General features: G+C 41.8%; 1 protein-coding gene across 2 annotated transcripts in view; it reads left to right on the forward strand.

The window, feature by feature from the left end:
* The first annotated feature begins 394 nt into the window (after positions 1–394).
* The window catches only part of Slc9a2 (solute carrier family 9 member A2), a 91,019-nt gene continuing 73,579 nt past the window's right edge, over positions 395–17,834 (forward strand). For both annotated transcript variants that reach the window (XM_076832695.2, XM_076832696.2), the window contains exon 1: positions 395–954. In XM_076832695.2, the coding sequence (XP_076688810.2) occupies positions 666–954 (289 nt within the window). In that variant the 5' untranslated portion in view covers positions 395–665. The remainder of the gene's footprint in view (positions 955–17,834) is intronic.

Consider the following 17,834-nt stretch of genomic DNA (forward strand, 5'->3'; position numbering starts at 1 on the left):
GCGCACCCGGGTGTCTCCTTGCAGGACTGGGAACAAGAGTGCGTCGCGTGGGTAGCGTCGGTCCCTTCACTGGCTGGACGCCAGAGGCGGCCTCCGGGGCGGGGACAGCTCCGGCCACCATGCGCGCAGCCGGGCGATTCCACCCACAGCTCACCGGCCCCCGGGGGTGGCAGGTCTTGGCATACGGGACCGACAAGAAAGGCGCGCAGTCGTCGCCCCCGCGGCCACCAGGGCCTCGTGTCGCCCGCAGGCTCCAGCAGGTGCGCAGTGCACCGGCTGTGTCCTCCAGTCCTCCCGCCCCGCGGCCTGGGCGCAGCGCCCGCCCCGCCCTCGTCCCCGCCCGCGGGCCGCCCCGGGTAGGGCCTGCAGCTGGGGCCCGTGAGCCGCGGACCGGGCATGGGCGGGTGGCTGTCGGCGGAGGGCGGCTGAGTGCGGCCAAGGGTCCGCGCGGTGACCTCCTGTCGCCGTGCGCTCCCCTTCAGTGAGCCTGTTCGCAACCGGGACCAAGCCCGCTGGCTGCGGAGACCCGGCTCGGCGGCGGCGGTGTAAAGCTCTCGCTGTCTGGCTCTACGCGGGACAGAGCTGTCGGCGCTGTCCTGGCGCGATGCGCTGAGCGCGCGGAGGGCTGAGCGCCCGGCTCCCCCGCTGCACCCAGAACCGACCCCATGGAACCAGCAGGCACCGGGCGGAGCCTGCTGGCGCCGCCGCCTGGGCTTCTGCTGCTGCTGCTCCTGCAGGTGGCGGGGCCCGCGGGCACCCTGGCAGAGACCCTCCTAGACTCTCCGAAGGCCAGGGGCACCAGTTCCAGCCCGCCTAGCCCGGCCAGCGTGGTGGCTCCGGGAACCACGCCGTTTGAGGAAAGTCGTCTACCGGTGTTCACTCTGGATTATCCCCACGTGCAGATCCCCTTCGAGATCACCCTGTGGATCCTGCTGGCCTCCCTGGCCAAGATCGGTAAGCCAGCTGGACCTGCAGGGTGGGGGCGGGGACGATTGCGACGCAGACGCCTGGTGGGTGACCTAATAGGTGAGTTGACCTCCTAGTCCTGGCTATCTGCTCCTGAACAGAGGCGACTCATAGAGCAACTTCTGCCCATTGAAAAAGTCTTTGAGAAGAATAGTTTCATGCTTTGGTTCCTAAGTGGACATTGGCCTTGAAATGGCCCCAAAGGATTAATTAGCCCATTCAAATTTAGCGATTTCTGTTTTGAACGTCAAATTTGACAGCTCTTTGCCAAAGTGAGACCTGTTTGCTGAGGGAGGAAGTGGGTAGGCTGAAGCATATCAGTCGTACCTACAGGAGACAGGTGCAAGTGAGCACCAAGGCTGAAATCATTAAAGCCCTGGATGCTGGAGGAGAGAGGGCACTGGCAGTGACACAGACCCTGTCGTGGCCCTGACTAATGAAGAACACGGAAGGGGACCAGGACACTGAAGTGCCTGCAGCATGGACAGGAGTGCCCTGTCTCCTTCCCTCTTTTTTTTTTTTTTTTTTTTTTTTTTGAGCTGAGACTGTCACTCTCTAGGAAACATTTCCTTTAGAATGACTGAGGCCAATGAGGTGAGAGGCACATATTTAAAAATAACTAACTTTTCACATCATCTTTAACTCCTTTTTTGGAAAACAGAACACCTAGGATGTGTTTTCTCATCTTTACCCTTCCTACCGGTAATCTTTTACTTTATATTTGTGGCGCTCTCTTTCATTTTCCCCTCTACATTTTAAAGACTCCTGTAAAGCCCTTAAAGTATATTAACTACTATTGTAATGATTTGAAAAAGGTATAAGGTCAAAAGATCTTGTACATTATCTGTTCTCCTTGTGGGGTGAGGCAGTTTTCCAGAAAGGATGAAAGAACACATTACCTGTCACCCCCAGGAAATTTATTAATTAGTGGAGAGAGGCATATACACTAGGGGTTATATCACACAGGGAAGTGCTAGTAGGGTGAGAAATTCGTAAAATATAATATGGCAATATAGAGTGTCTGGGGTTACTTTCTTGGGAGAGGAAGCATGCAAACTGGGTTTTCAAGGATGACCAGGGACTGGTCAATTGGAGATGACAGGGAACAACATTCCAGACCAGAATGAACAAAGGCATAAATTGAAGAGGGCCTCAAGGCAGGCGGAAGGGATGATTTGTAAGAGGCTGGAAGTTGTGGGAGGTAAAGATAAAGCACATCTTCCATGTCAGATTAAATTAATTAGATTCATGGTGATCAAAGAAGCCACATAATATTTAATGACTTTGCAGTCTCTAATTGCTTGGCTTTGGCGTGATTCTGCTTGGTGAGTGTTTTCATTCCTCCTGAGCAACAATGTAAAGGAAATGGACTTCCCCATCTATCCATCAGATGCATAAACTCATGGCCTCTAATAGTAAAATCAGATGCCATCTCTTCTTATGAGTCTTATAACATCCCTGCCCTGTAGGGAATCCTGGTACTGACACTCTCACTTTATACAGGTACAAACTGAGGCTCAGAGAGTTTACACCCAGGGGCATGCCAAGTCAGGAGCTGGGTGCAGAGTTCTCTTCACCTTCAGGCTGAGTCTACAGGCTCCATCCCTGGCAGGCTCTTTGTGGTCCCTGTCCATTACTGCTTTTTCTGTTGCCTTTTCTATTCCACCCTCCTTCCTCTGTTCTTCACTCCTGATTATTTTAATCGGATTAATTACACTAATAACAGCAGCTAGTAGGTACTTAAGTTCATTATCTCTAATTTTCACGGCCTCTATGCTGGGTTGGTATGATGAGCCTGTTTTGTATAGTAGGAATCTGAGACGTGGGGAGGTTTATTTGAGGTTTGTGTGGTGGTGGGGGGGAGCCAGAATTTCAGCCAGGTCAGTCTGATGCCTCATCTTTGTGTGTGCCCTGGAGACTTGTTGTGTTGTGAGGATTGAGAAGGGATATGCAGAGCATTGTCAGCACAGTGCTGGGGCATGTAGTAGCCCTGCTTCAGTGCCCTCACCCTTAGTGGCTATTGTGATGGTAGACCCGTGAGAGCAGCAGTATTAATTGTGCTGTTTCTGGCACTTTAGTTCCTTTTCCACTGTCCTGGGCTGCCTCTGGTATTTCTCTCCATCTGACTTAGTTTCAGCCTTTTTCAAGTGTCCTTATTCTGTGAGTGATGCACTTGATGTCTTTCTGTGGTGTTCCGTTCATCTTATTTGACCTCATCACTTTCATTGTGTGGTATTCTGTTAAAAGTCATTCCTGCTGGCTTATGTTAAAAGTCCGAAGGTGTATCTATCTGCCCATCGGCAGTTTCTTAGCCTGCATGTGTTTCTCTTTCCTGGCCCAATTCTTTTCTACCTGGCACAGTTCCTCCATCCTGTATTGCATTTCACTGTGGAAATCATTACATATCCCACTTGCATCCTCCAGATCCACCTGCCATTCACCCAGTTCTGCACTATTTTATCTTTGCACCTGGAGCAATGAAGAGATACAACAAGAATATTCACATCTTCTGTCCAGAGAGGAGTCTGAGTTGCCAAGTGCAGTATGTGATGGGTGAGGTGAAGGGTATGGTTCTCGGGATGAGCAAACAGAGTTTTGGAATACAAAAAAACGGGTACTGAATCTTGTGCTGTTTTTGCTTTCCACAGCTCAGGCCTCTCCTGCTTCTTCAACTGTGTACCTAGAGGAATGAATACTCACAAAGTTCCAACCCTTGCTCCTGCCCCTGAGCCCTGAACTTTGACTTTGGGCAACACTGTCCCAGTGCTTTTACGACCCATTGAATAGTGACCAAGTCATTGAAATTCTGTTCTCACTTATGTGTTGGAAAAGCTATTATTTGGGGGTGGGTAACTTATGTATCCTAAATTGTTCCTATTTGGGAAGGAGGGTGAATTGGGCTAGGTAGGGGATGTGACCCTACAAGGTAACAAATGCTAACTCTTGCAGAGTGCTATGATTTTATTCGGGACACTTCATGCCATTTACCCAGAGTACCTGAGCTTACCTGCCCCAAGAATGTGGAGAGACATTACTAGTGATTATTCTATAAAAGAATAACAGATTCCCCAAAGTGGAAACGCCTCTTAGCATTAGTAGGAAGTTTAAATAATCCCCAGTGGTGAATTTATAGTGGTTTTCTAAATTGCAGCACATTATAATGTTAGAAATATTATAGTTAGAACTGAGAAAATACTAATTTGGAGGAGCATTGAATGATTCAGTTTAGCTGCTCATTGTTTTACCTAATTATCAGGGAAGAATCAGCCTCCTAATTATTCGGTTAAAAAATAGTAGTTTTGTAACTATAAAATTTCCTAAAAGTCTGATGATGATGATAATGGTGATGGTATGCATGTGTATGTGAAGTAGTCTAAAAAAACAAAAGAACATAGTAAATTTAGTACACTTTGGAGAAGCTTTAAACGTTTTGGCAAGAAACATTTCCTAGTTTGTTTATTTTCCCCTTAAGTCCTCACACACGTGAACTTTTATTATTCTTTCACTTTGAATATTTATGTTTTGAGCAACCCTTGATTTTTTTTTTTTTTTTTGTAGTTATAAATACAGTTTGCCTGGTCAACCCTGGATGCAGGGATGGAGTTCTACAGCTTGGAATGATAGGTTGCCAAGGAATGAATAAAAGGAAAATTTCCTCGTGTGGAGTAGGATCATCTGCTCTGATTTCTTGGCCCATGAATTGGGTCAGTGGGGTTTGTGCTCACCTGAGCGAATGGAAACTCTGGGTCCCCTGCTCTTTAAAGGAACAAAGCTCCCTTCTTTCCCCCACAGCTTCTTCATGAACTCTTCCCTAAGTCCTTAGGGTCTCCCGGGGCTGGTCTGTCTGCCTCTTCTCCTAGGTAGAATGGTCATTTGTCCTTTTCGTTTCCTTTGCCCTTATTCTTGAGGTAAGGCTGCAGAATCTTCCACTTCCTCCCATTCTGTTGTCTTAGAGTTAAATAACTTGAATTCTTATCATTTTAAGGGAATGGCAGAAAGCAATTTGACCCAAAGAAGATGTGGCCTCTGGGCTCTAGGCTGTCCTGAATCTGAAATATAAAACTTGAGAGTTACGTGTCTGCCTAAATTACAGAGATTTTTATCTCTGTGATTACCCATCCTTTGCAATCGGTCTGTTTCTTTGCGCTGTTGGTTTACCTGAAGTGTGTGGCTGGCCACGGTAGGAATCTCCTGATCTTCACCTATTATTTCAATGACATCTGGTGTTGAACACACTTTTAATGTCAGGTATTCCTTGTGGCATGTGCTGGGTCTCAGTTAAACTAAGAGTTGTGATTCCCTTCTTTCTGGAAACTTCCATCTACTCCCATGGGGGTGGGACATACATTTTGTGTGCCCTGTGTGAAGGAGGACTTCAGAACCTCTCTCATGTTTTTTTCTGAAGACCAACGCAGGTGTGTTCTAGAATTTTGTCACTATGCTCTACTACCCAGATGTTTTTGCGCCTTTTACAATAATAACAGATAACTGTTTGCCAGTTGAAAATGGTACTCTGTATCAACTTGAACAAGAAGAGTCATATTTATCATTGTTGGGATGTTTGATTTCTTTTTTTTTTATGGCAACTCTTAATTTTTTTTTATTTTTATTTTTCCTTATTACACATACAGAGCACAAGTTTTCACATCTCTGGTTGTATACAAAGTTTATTCACACCAATTCATGTCTTCATACATGTACTTTGGATAATAATGATCCTCACATTCCACCATCATTTCTAACCCCATGCCTCCTCCCCTCCCCTCCCACCCCTCTGCCCTATCTAGAGTTCATCTATTCCTCCCATGCTCCCGCTCCCTATCCCACTATGAATCAACCTTCTTATATCAGAGAAAACATTAAGCATTTGGGTTTTGGAGACTGGAATTTCTTACAGAATTTGACTTACCTTGAAATCCTAAGAAGTACATAAGGCTTCATACAGAACTTTGTATAAAATTGTTTGTTTTCTTGTATGGTTGGATAAACTAACCTATATAAAACTGTGTGAATTTAATGTTTTTTTATATATAGGTAGGTTTTTGACCAATGATTTAATTCCTTTAATGTTTAGAGCTCTGTTTGGTTTATTAATGGCTTCATGGGTCAATTTTGGTGATTTATGTTTTTCTAAAAATTATTATTTCACTGAATTTTTTACATTTATCAGAAGTTTTAAAAGTGATTTTAAAGATCTCCACTCTATCCACATTTGAGTTCTCCTTTTTATTCCTAAGATGTTTATTCTCTTTCCTTACCTTGATCAAAATTCTCAGAAGTTGATCTATCTCATTCTTCTGACAAAGAATTAGCTTTTAGTTGGCTTCTAATTTATTAGTCTCTCTTCCTGCTTACATGATTTACTGGGCGCTGCTTTCTTGGGGTTTATTTATTTAATTCTTCAATTGAAAGCTCATCTCATGAATTATTGAATTTACTTATTTTCGAGTATGTAAACCCCACCTTATGAGTGTAGTTAATCCCTGAAAAAAAATGCAAAAGGTTGAAAACATGACCACTCTTGTTTTCAATAGTCCTATTTGTATGGAATGCTATAGTTTTATGAATCCCTGAGCTCCTAAACGGACATGTGCTAATGCTAACGTGACATCACTCTTATTAAAATGGACCAATATTATGTGTATCTTTCAAAATTCAAATCCCCATGGTTTGCAGAGAGGAATATAATGCCATTCATTGTGAGCACTGATATATTTGGACTTATTTTGTCAGTTCACTATGTCTTTTAGTTGCTGTCTTTATTTTCCTTTCTTGCCTTATTTTCACTTGGTCTCTTTTTTTATTATGTATTTTTATGCATTGTGACCTATTCTATTCTTTCTGTGGTTACTCTTGCATTTTAATATGACTATCTGATTTGATAGGAACCAAGTCAGAGTGTTTTGATTCACATCTTAGGCATATTTTTCTACATATTTTGCAGTTGTGTGCTTTGGAGTGCATAACTTGATCTTTCTGGACTCAGTGGCTCTAGTGCTAACATAGAAATAATAAAAGCACCAATATCAGGCTGTTGTGAGAATTAAATTAGTTGGTAGAGTGTTAAAATAATTTATGTTATAAAATGTAGAGTGTTAAAACAATCTTCTGGATCATAACAAATATAATATCTGCTGTTTTATTATTACCCTCTTCCTGAATAATACTTGACATTTATAAAGTTTTAAATGCTTATTTCAAAATTCACATTATTTTGCCTTGTAATTTAGACCTGTATTTTTTTTTCATATTAATTGTGTGTGTGTGTGTGTGTGTGTGTGTGTGTGTGTGTTTGGTATTGGGGATTGAACACAAGGATGCTTTACCATTGAGCTATATGCCCAGCCCTTTTCTTTAAAGACTTTCTTTTTTAGTTGTAGATGGGCACAACACCTTTATTTTATTTATTTATGTGATGCTGAGGATCAAATCCAGTGCCCCATGCATGCAAGACAAGCGCTCTACCACTGAGCCAAAACCCCAGCCTATGCCAGCCCTTTTTATTTTCCATTTTGAAACAGGGTCTTGTTAAATTGCTGAGGCTGGCTCCAAACTTTTGATCCTCCTATTTCAAACTCCCGAGTTGCTGGGATTATAGGAGTGTGCCACTGTGCCTGGCCGTTTTATTTTTTATTTATTTATTTTTTTGCATACCGGGGATTGACCTCAGGGGCACTTGACCTCTGAGCCACATCCTCAGCCCTAGTTTGTATTATATTTAGAGATAGGGTCTCACTGATTTGTTTAGTGCCTCACTTTTACTGATTCTGGCTTTGAACTTGAGATTCTCCTGCCTCAGCCTCCTGAGCCACTGGGATTACAGGTGTGCTCCACCGTGCCTGGCTCAGTTTTCACTTTTTATGAGCAAATGTTACGTAGATTTGTAGCCATGTTTACTAATTTTTTAAAATTGTTTCTTCTACCTCTTTCTTCCTTCCTTTCCTTTGTATTGGAGTATATTCTTTAGTCGATGCTTCAGGAGATCTTAGTCTTTAGTCTTGTCTGAACTTGTCTTTATTTTGATTATACTTTGCATGAAAATATAACTGACTATGAAATTTGGAGTTTTTTTTTTTTTTTAAGATGGGCACAATACCTTTATTTTATTTATTTTTATGTGGTGCTGAGGATCAAACCCAGTGGCTCACATGTGGGAGGCAAGCGCTCTACTGCTAAACTATAACCCCAGCCCGGAGGTTTGGAGTTTTTACCATGTGGAAGATGTGATTTCATTACTTTCCATCCTGCTTTTTTGCTAAGAAAAGTTGTATTTTTATTCTTGTTGCCCTTTGGAATTTATCTGGCTTTTTTCTCTGATTCTTAAAAAGATGGTTTGTTCAGTTATTTCTAATTCTCTGCTGTTTTCTCAGTGTGTATGAATGGATTTACCTAGTTTTTCTGCCTTGGAACTTGTTATACTTCCATGTTTTTTAACTGGTTTCATGTTTTTTCTTTGCTTTTCATTTGTGTGCCGTTTCTTGGTGATTTCATCAGATCCTTATTTCCAGTTTACTTTCTTACTCTCAGTGTGTTCCTGAGCTTTAGTTATCCTCCTCCTTGGATTTTCATTTTAATTATATTTTTGTGTAAGCTTTTGTGATCTTTTTTTCAAGTCAATTTGCATTTCATTCATAGTGTTCTCCATAAATATACTTACTTCATTACCACTAATTACTTAATTTTAATTCATCTTTCATTCCTTGATTCATTTAAGCTATAGTCATTTTATAACCACTTTTACTTTGTTCTGTTTTTTCTTTCAATTTTCTAGTTCTTGGGGGTGCTAAATTTTATGTTCAGCACATCTACTGATTTTTCCTTTGCCATCTTTTCTTCTTGTATGGATTGTAGTTTTTATTGTGAGCTTAGCTTTATGGTTTCAAGCGTGATCTGTTTTTAGTATGTTTCTGAGCTTGGCCTTCCTCTATGACTCAAGTATTGTAATACAGACCTTAGACCTGTATGTGCTATAAACCTGGGTTTCAGACTCCACAGGTGCACTTCTCTCTGGCCCAAAGCTATAAAGATCTGGCATGTTTCCTTTTCTTTTTTCCTGGCTACAGGCATCACTTTCCCCCCTATTTATTTATTTAAGACAAAGTAGCTCTTTGAGACTTGGGGATTTATGTAAGAGGCCGTCCTAGAGTGGTCTGAAGTCAGACATCTTCTCTTCATGCAGGTGTTAAAGGTGCCAGGTCCTTAGCACATAGGACTTGTGTCCATATTTGGAACTCCCCTGGTCACAGAGGCTTGAAATCCTACTGATCAACCTCTATCACTTTGATTTCTATCCTTATTTCTGGCCTCCTAGACATTTTCCTTTATTTTGAACTTGGATAGGTATTAATGTTGTATATTTGCAACAAGAGAAGACTGTATCTCATCCATATTTTGCCTGATACCTTTGAAAGGAAAGCTTTCTTCTACACAGTGCTTACAGTTCATGGCTGTCCTTTGTTCACAGAATATCACAGAATATCTCTTTCATGGGAGATAAGAGTAATTGCATTTTCCTTATTCCTCCTATTAACTGCCTTCGTTGCATCTTCTATGTTTTCATGCTTGGGATAGAAAAGGAATAGCTCAGCAGGTGAGGAAGTTTCGAACCTAAAGTGTGGAAAAGATCCTTCCACATTAGAAGCAGGAAGGCCTTGTGGTGACTCCAGTTCTTCCATTAACCTGGTTTTGTGACCCTCGCCAGGCTTCACCTACTTGGTCCTGCCATAAAATTGGTCAAAATTGGGATAGATTATCTGTACCATTTGTTTAGAATTTTATAAGGGTAATATGAAATTATCTGTAAGGGAGGAAATCATTTATAACAAAGCTTTTGACTTTTATAGGAAAATAAGTTTAAGCCAAGAGAAGCATGTGCTTATTATATTGAAGTATAGACGTGGGTGTATTGTCATTCTAAATGATACCTGCCCAATTACAGGTTACTCTCTTGCAATTACATCTTTTAAAGATAATGAGTCATATTTGAGGTACTTCCTAGAATAGTCCTGTACATTGTTCTGCACTGTTCATGGGCTTTCCAATCTTGATTTGTCAAGTTCATACCTTGTATGAAGTTGTCTTATATTCCTCTCCATCTCCAAAAATTACAAGGGGTGGAGCCCAATGCCTCACATGCAAGGCGAGTGCTTTACCGCTGAGCTATAAACCCAGCCCTGACAGAATCATTCTTTACAGGTGAATTTCATGTTATTTCTTCATGTGGGCATACAGAGGCTCACTAGGGAAAGCAGAAAAGGGAAAAAAGCCATCCTACAATTACATTTAGAAATTTACACTGAAAATGTCCAAATTAACTAGGCCTGTTGTACATAGGAAAGCATTCTACACATGTTCAAAAGTTTTATTAAAAAGTTACTGAGGAGCCACAGGGCAAGAATTAACTCCCTGACCATGTTTCTGTGACTTCTTTTGGTAATTCTTCCATTCCCAATTCCTAGGCTTATTTCCTAGGGATCCACTGGCTGGGAAACTTGAGTATTGTATTGCAACCAGTATCATCTTTTCTTGTGGCCTTGGAGGGTGGAGATGGGTGAGACACTATCTGGGTGAGACTCTATCTATCACAGATTCTTTAATAAAATAATAATAATTAGCAAGGACAAACAGAATTCCCTGCCAAGTACTGCAGCAAACTACTTTGCATTCATTATCTTATTTAATCCTCACAGTCACTTTGCAAGGTAGGCACCATTATTATCCCCAGTTGACATCATTAAGGAGTTGAGATGGGTCCATGGCCAGTTCCTCTTCATTCTCTGTGTCTGGTGCTGCCATCCTACCTCTCACGGAAAAGAACAATCAAATGCAGGTAGCCCTTTCTTTCTGTGGGTTCTGCATGTGTGGATTCAACCAAGAGTGGACAGAAAATATTAGAAAAATTGTGTGTGTCCTGAATGTCTGAACCTGCACAGGCTTTTTATTTTTATCATCATTCCTTAAACAATGATGTATAATAACTATTTACATATCATGTGTACTCTGTGAAGTAGTGAATGTCATCTAGAGATAATTTGAAGTATACAAGAGGATGTGTGCAGGTTGTATGCAAATACTATACCATTTTATGCAAGAACTTGAGCTGCTGGCATGGATTTTGGTATCCAACAGGGGTTGTTGGGGATCTTGGAACCAATGCCTAAGGATACTGAAGGATGGCTGTACCATACTTCCATCTGTGGTCTCCACAGCACCTTGATGGGCTCTTTCCTGCTCTGAACCTGGAGCCAGAGCCGTGCACTTGACTCTCATGCTTGATTCCTGTTACCTCATTTTCACCCTGTCAGGGAGTCACTGTAAAATCTGACCATGAGGATAATTCCACCCACTTCCTTCATGGATCCCTGGGAGGGCCAACTGAACATGTGACAGCAAACTGTAACACCCAATCAAGATTCTCATAGGACCTCACAACAGATCTGCAAAGTGGGTAGAACACAAATAGATAACAAAAAGGCAAGATGGTGGAACTCCTTCTTCGTAGAGAGCTAGAATGCAACTGCAGCACTTCTGAATCTTGGTCCAGTCTCTTCCATGCCTTGGGGAGTATAGAATTTTAATGGTTTTGAAATACAGTCATCCTCCTCAACTGTGGTTTTGCTTTCCATTATTCATTTATCAGCAGACACCATGGTCTGAAGATATTAATATTCATCTTGACTTTTTTAAGAAAGACCACATTCACCTAAGTTTCATATGCCAAGTATATTATTCTATTTTATTATCAGTAATTTATTGTTGATCTTTTTCTGTGCCTAACTTTTAAGTTAAACTTTATTAAAGCTATGTGTAGGTGAAAAACACATTATACATAGAGTTCAATACTATCTGTGAACTTAGGCATCCAAACTTAGGAGTTTCAAAACATATCCCCCACAGATAAGGGGATACCACTGATGTTTAACATGTTAGGGATTCATAGGTAATAGAAAAAAATTCAACCTGTATAACTGTGCTAGAGTGTAGCTTTTAATAAGCCAAAGTTCAACCCTAAAGAATTATAGGAGAAAAAAACCTTAAATACGTTTTGTTGCTGCACACCCAGCTATGCACATACAGACAGGTATACATACATAGGTGATATTCATTAGTATATAACCTGTACGAGGTAAGACCCTTGTCTCTTTGACTCATGTTCCGAAAAAATGCCTGGAACACAGTCAGTACTCGCGGAGTCAATTACAGATTACATGTAGACACACTTTGTTTCACTACTTTCATTATGTGGTTTTTAAGGCAACCACACATTCTGGTTTATGCACAGTATCCATGGTGTATACTTGTCCTTGCAAATGTTTATCAATGTGGCCTTTTACTCTCAAATACCTTAGTTTAGATGATGATTTATTTATTTTTAATGTGCTTGCTATGATTGGACATACCTTCAGTGGTAACTTAAACTCTGGTACCCACATCTCAGCCCTGCCACTTACTAAGGATGGATTTGGGTGAATTAACTCTCAAACATCTATTTTTTCATCTGTAAAATGGGAAAATGCTAATGGTAGCTTCTTTGTTCAGTTGCTGGGATGCTAGAGTTCATGCACTTAAAAAACTTTCTATCTTAGAGACTTAGAGATTGGATAGCCTTGGGCCAGGACAGATTCCTTGCTTCCTTCTCCAAATCACAATAGCATTACACCATGGAAGTCCTATTTTGTCCATTTGTTCCATGACAGGTTGTTAGACTGTTTAGATGTTCTGGTCTCCTGCTGTTGGTATTATGGGTAGGTTTCTTTCCAAATCATACATAATTCAGTTTCCAGTGTTTCATAAGGAAAAAAAGAGAGAGAAAGAATCATCTTTCTGCTTTCATTAAGTTAATTTGCAATGGAAAAGCAAAGAAGCAGACACTCAATGTTTTATCCTAGGTTCCTCCTTGGAAACTGATGGGTGAGCAGCCAGCCGCAGTAGGTGGGGGGCTGAAGAGAGGCTGGGCAGGGGTCCTCAGGTACAGTTAGGTTAGCCCTCTCTGCAGGAACAGGCTCTCTCCTGGACCCTGCTCCTGACACTTCCTGGAATGTCCAGACCTGCTGGATATCCTTGTCACCACAGTCTGAAGCCATTTCAACTCATGCACAAGGTTGTACTCTCCAAGTTCTCTTTATACAAGCTTCTTATAACTTTTTGAGGGGCATCTCTAGATAGGAAATTATTTTAAAGCAAAATGACTCCTTAAGTAATTTTTGCTTTTTCTTTAATTTCCAAAGGCAAAATTATATATCCACTGACTATATTTTCTCCATGAAAACTCTGGAAAGGTGGAGAGAAATGCCAGAGAAGTGTCCCCCTGCTTTTCTATCTGATGGAAACTCCTGGTCTTCAGGGGTCAAGGTGGTGGACACGTTGTTAGTGTCAACAATCTTGGGCTGCTTACTTAGAATGGCATAATTCTTTGTCAGCTCTCTTGAGAAGTTTCTGGAAGGTTATGGAAGAATTTGACTCCAGTGTAAGAAACTCATGGTTTTAAGGGCAGTTGGAAACCACATGCAGCCATGTGAAACAGTTCTGGCCAGGCTCTCTGGATCCTGTTGCCCAGGCTTACTTTCCTGTGAGCGTTAGTCACCACCTGGTGTGATTACTTATTTATTAGTAGTGCTCACTTGCTGTGCTTCTCTCCTTGGGAGAAGCTCTGCACACAAGTTCTGGGCCTTCTATTTTTTTTCTGCTTACAATAAGCATAGTTAAAGCTAGGGATGTCTGCGTTCCCAAAAACAATTCTGTTTTCAGTCCTTTCGCATCGATCACCTGCTTTGGTCCACCTGAAAGTATTGGAGTTCTGTGTTACTGCCAACATTCATTCATTCATATGCTCACACCCTAAGGCCACTTGAGAGTGCTAGGATTTGACAAAAGTGATTTGGTTGGCTGATGAGATAGCTGATTTATGTATTTAACGACTTCAGTTATTATTAATATTATTTTTTGTCTTTCTGTTTGATCTTGACGTTTCAGTTTTGTGTTTTGAGGCCACTGAAACCAACGGAGTCATGACTGTGCCTGAGTCTCTGAATAAATGTGTGTAGCTGGCAAGACCCTGATTCTCCATTTCTCCACCAAATGCTTTAATAGGTCTGACTACTGTTTTATGAAGAATGGTACTTATGAAGGCGGTGTGATCTAAAAATCCCCACCAGGCTGTGAGGTACTTACATACCTCCCCATGCTCACTGAAAAGCCTTTAGTTTTCAATCATAGGCAGTAGAACAGCACATGCATGTAAAAATTTGCTGAGTTAGCAATCACAAGTCAGGGAGGAGGCAAAGTGAACCAAAGGATATGATTCTAGGTAGTTTAGAAAATAGTGTCGTTTACCAAATAGGGTAGTTTCTTAGTTTAGCCTGGGCCACCAGTGTGCAAATATATCCCCTGCCATGTAAATAACCGATGGCTGCAGTCAACTGTTAGCAACCACTTAATTGAAAAGAAATCAGGTAGCAATTACTGGCAATTGTGGGTTCATTTACTATATTTTTGTCAACTTATTTTAAGCCAGTGGTAGATTTGTTTAGCAATCAGGCTCCTAGAGGAATAAAAACCAAACAGAAAATAAAGCTCCCACACAAGGTGGTTGGGTGGGTGGGGTAGAAAAACCTTGAACAACTTAATGATGAAAGCGTGCAAGCCACAAAACCAAAATGGGCAGAGATCATTTACTGACTTAGGGGTTGAAAGAATAACAGGTCTTAGGATTCAGCATCTAACCCAGGACTATGGAGTAAAAATTCCTTTCAACTGTGGACCTGCAGGGAAAGTTTGGGGTCTAGGTTACAGTATACCAGAGTCCTTAGCCCTGGCTATTTATGCAAAGGGTCCACTCAGAAATAATCACCAGAATTTAATCACCCTTGGACTTTGTACGTCTCCCTAAGTAATACCTTAGCACTGGAAAGTTTTACCTGTATAATGATCTCTTCAGATTAAATCCTTTCTTGGTCAAACCCCTTCATCAGATGTTATTTCTAAAAAAGGGGGGTGGGGATGATGGTGGTCAAAACAAAAAGCAGAGAGCTTTGAGCCATATGGAGATGAAGTTGAGCAGAGATAAGGATGTTTGGTATCACGGGTGTCTGTAAGCATGAAGTCCCAGAGTATTCGGAACAAGTTGTGTGAACTCCACTGGGTGCTGTGCCTCCTGTGAAACTCTAGACCGGGACTTTTCTAAATAAGAATACTCTGTGTGTCCAAGGGCAGTGCCCAGTGTTTCAACAGCAAGGATCTTGTTTCCCACCTGGCTGTATTAGAAACTCCCCTGGCATCTGTGGATTGCTTTTCTCAGCTTGAGGAGATACACATTTCACAGCCAGACAGAACATATGCAGAAAAACTGAAAACCATCCAGGGTCATTACTGTAATTTCCTGGTTCAGAATCATAGTGTGGGTACAACGAAGGCCATTTTACTTTCTGGATTGTCCGAAGGTGTCCCGGGTGTATTTCATGTTCATTCACTGAGCTTTGGAGCATTTTTGCAAAGTTCATGTGACACAATCCTGGTATTGTTCTTCTCTTGAAGGCTGGGAATCTGAGCAGACTGGTGGCAAAAGCTGAAATCTTCCAAAGCAGACAGTGGTGCTTACCTGCATCCTTCCACCCCAGTCTATCCCACTTCCAGCTTCAAAAAGGAAAACTGAACTCATCAATAGAGTAATTTCAGATGCTGACCTTCAGCAGGAAGCAGCCAAAGTGCTCAAGTGTATAATTGGTTTTGTTTCTTTTGAAAGCGAGTTAGCAGCAAACAATCAAATATAAAATTAAAAAACCATGAGTAACCCTGTATCAAAAGTGAGTCATATTATCCACAGAAAGGTACAGTATTTATTTATTTTTTGCTGTTTCTTCATCATCTTTCTTAAAGCTGCAAGCTCAGTTTTCTTTCTTGGAAGGGAAGAAATGGTTTACTTGTTACAGGATCGATATGCAAAAGAATTCAACACCTATACTTTTCCAAGACACAGATTAGCCCTTCTCTCGCACGTCAGTCTTCTAATATTTCCGGAAAGACAACTTTGTTCTGTGGAAGGAGCTAGTTTCCTGCCTAGCGTTTGGGGACTGTGATTATCCCATCACAGGAATAGATTTTAGAGACATTGGACCGCTCTAGAACTGTGGAAGGTCACAAGCTGGGAACCGTAGCAATGAATTAGTTGATCACAGTGTGTTTCTCCTGCCTGTTGCTATGGCTTAGCCTCCTGAGCAGCCCGAAGAACTCCTTCAGTGACTGGCTTGTGCAGAACTGATTTGGGCAGCAGAATCCTGGAGAGACTTTGCTCCTCTTCAAAGTCCCTGTGAGCTGGGGGATTTAGTTCTAGGTGATCTACCCAGAGCATCCTATTGGTGCTCAAAGCAGCTTTTACAAAACACCTTGATGTGAGGGACAAAAGAATTCTCTGTCATTTGAAGGGATGGCTTATTATTTTTCCTATTAGTGATTTTCCTTGAAATTAGAAAGATTTTTTTCCTCTAAATCAAATTGTTGAAAGCAACATCTTCAGCTATCTCTCTTTAGCGACAGTGGATTTGCCCTTGTGTGTGACAGGAAACTCTATTAATGTTAACTCCAGGATGGGGTAGAATTACCCAAAAGGGCTTGTGTGTGTGTGTGTGTGTGTGTGTGTGTGTGTGTGATGCTTGCCACACTTCCATACACACTTCCATACACATTTGATGACTTTCAAGTCTGTGAAGAGCAATTAATTATGATATTACTGTTTAAAAACTATATCTGAAGTTTCTAGTTATGAATATTGGCAGCGTCTACTCAACAAAATACTTTTCCAGTTCATTGGATAGAGGCTAATTTGTTATACACAATATCTTGTGGAGAAGCAAAATATACTACTAAGAATCGATCTTATCTTGCTCATGGCCCAGTCTGTAAATAATGACTCTGAGGTTGAAGCAAGGATTTAACACAGGCAGTAATAAGGCCAGGGCATGAGTCAAATCCTGTTCCCAGCCCCAGCTCTGGGATCAGATCAGGATTCAGCTGCCTTCGATGGAGAGGGGACAGCCAGGGGACAGTTCACATTCGTTCCCTCAGCCTGTGGATGTGAACTTTATCAGCCCTGTGTGCTGCCCTGGACCTGCAGAGCTCTCTTCCATTGAGTGAAATCAGCTATTAGCGGTGGGGCCCCAACTGGGATGGGAGCCCCCTTGGCCCGCTGCTGAACCTTTTCCTAAGTGCCTAAGGGCCTATGGTTCAAGGAAGCTCAGTGCCTGCATCTGTTCCCATGGCTTGAGTTGAGATTTGAAGTCAGGAGTCTAAAAAGAACAGAGAGGAAGTGAGAAATGGAAGGGTTTGCGCTCTTCCACTCTACTCTCAGTCTTAGTAGCTTTGATGCTTGGCTTTTGGACTCAGGGTCTAGACACATAGCAGCCATTGGGGGCCTTGCAGGTACCTCTGCAAGCCCTGCAAGGTGGGAGGGGTGGGGAAATGGGAACAGGTGATCTGCAGAACCAGTTCTTGTCCTGACCAAAGGAAACCCCTGCACAACTTTGGCCAAATTATAGAAATTTGTTTGTAGAGGGTGACTGAGGGAGGGCCCAGTTCTGATGATCTTTCAAAGTAAGCCAGACAGGAGGATTTAGACGTGATCTTCTTAATTTCTAAAGGCTCATCTTTCAATATTTGAAAACAGTAGATAGACTGAACAGAAGGGGCTTGCAAGTCATGGAGTCTTGGCACATAATTTTCCACCTCTGTTCCAGAATTCTTTGGGTTACATTAAATTTTCTTTCTACTACTGACGCTTCTTGACTTATGATAGGATCATGTCCCAGTAAGACCATCTGAAATTGAAAATACCAGAAGTCAGGAATGCATATAATCAACCCAACCTGTGTAACAAC

This window comes from Callospermophilus lateralis, chromosome 14, assembly GCF_048772815.1.
Source record: "Callospermophilus lateralis isolate mCalLat2 chromosome 14, mCalLat2.hap1, whole genome shotgun sequence".
In the NCBI taxonomy this organism is placed as follows: domain Eukaryota; kingdom Metazoa; phylum Chordata; class Mammalia; order Rodentia; family Sciuridae; genus Callospermophilus; species Callospermophilus lateralis.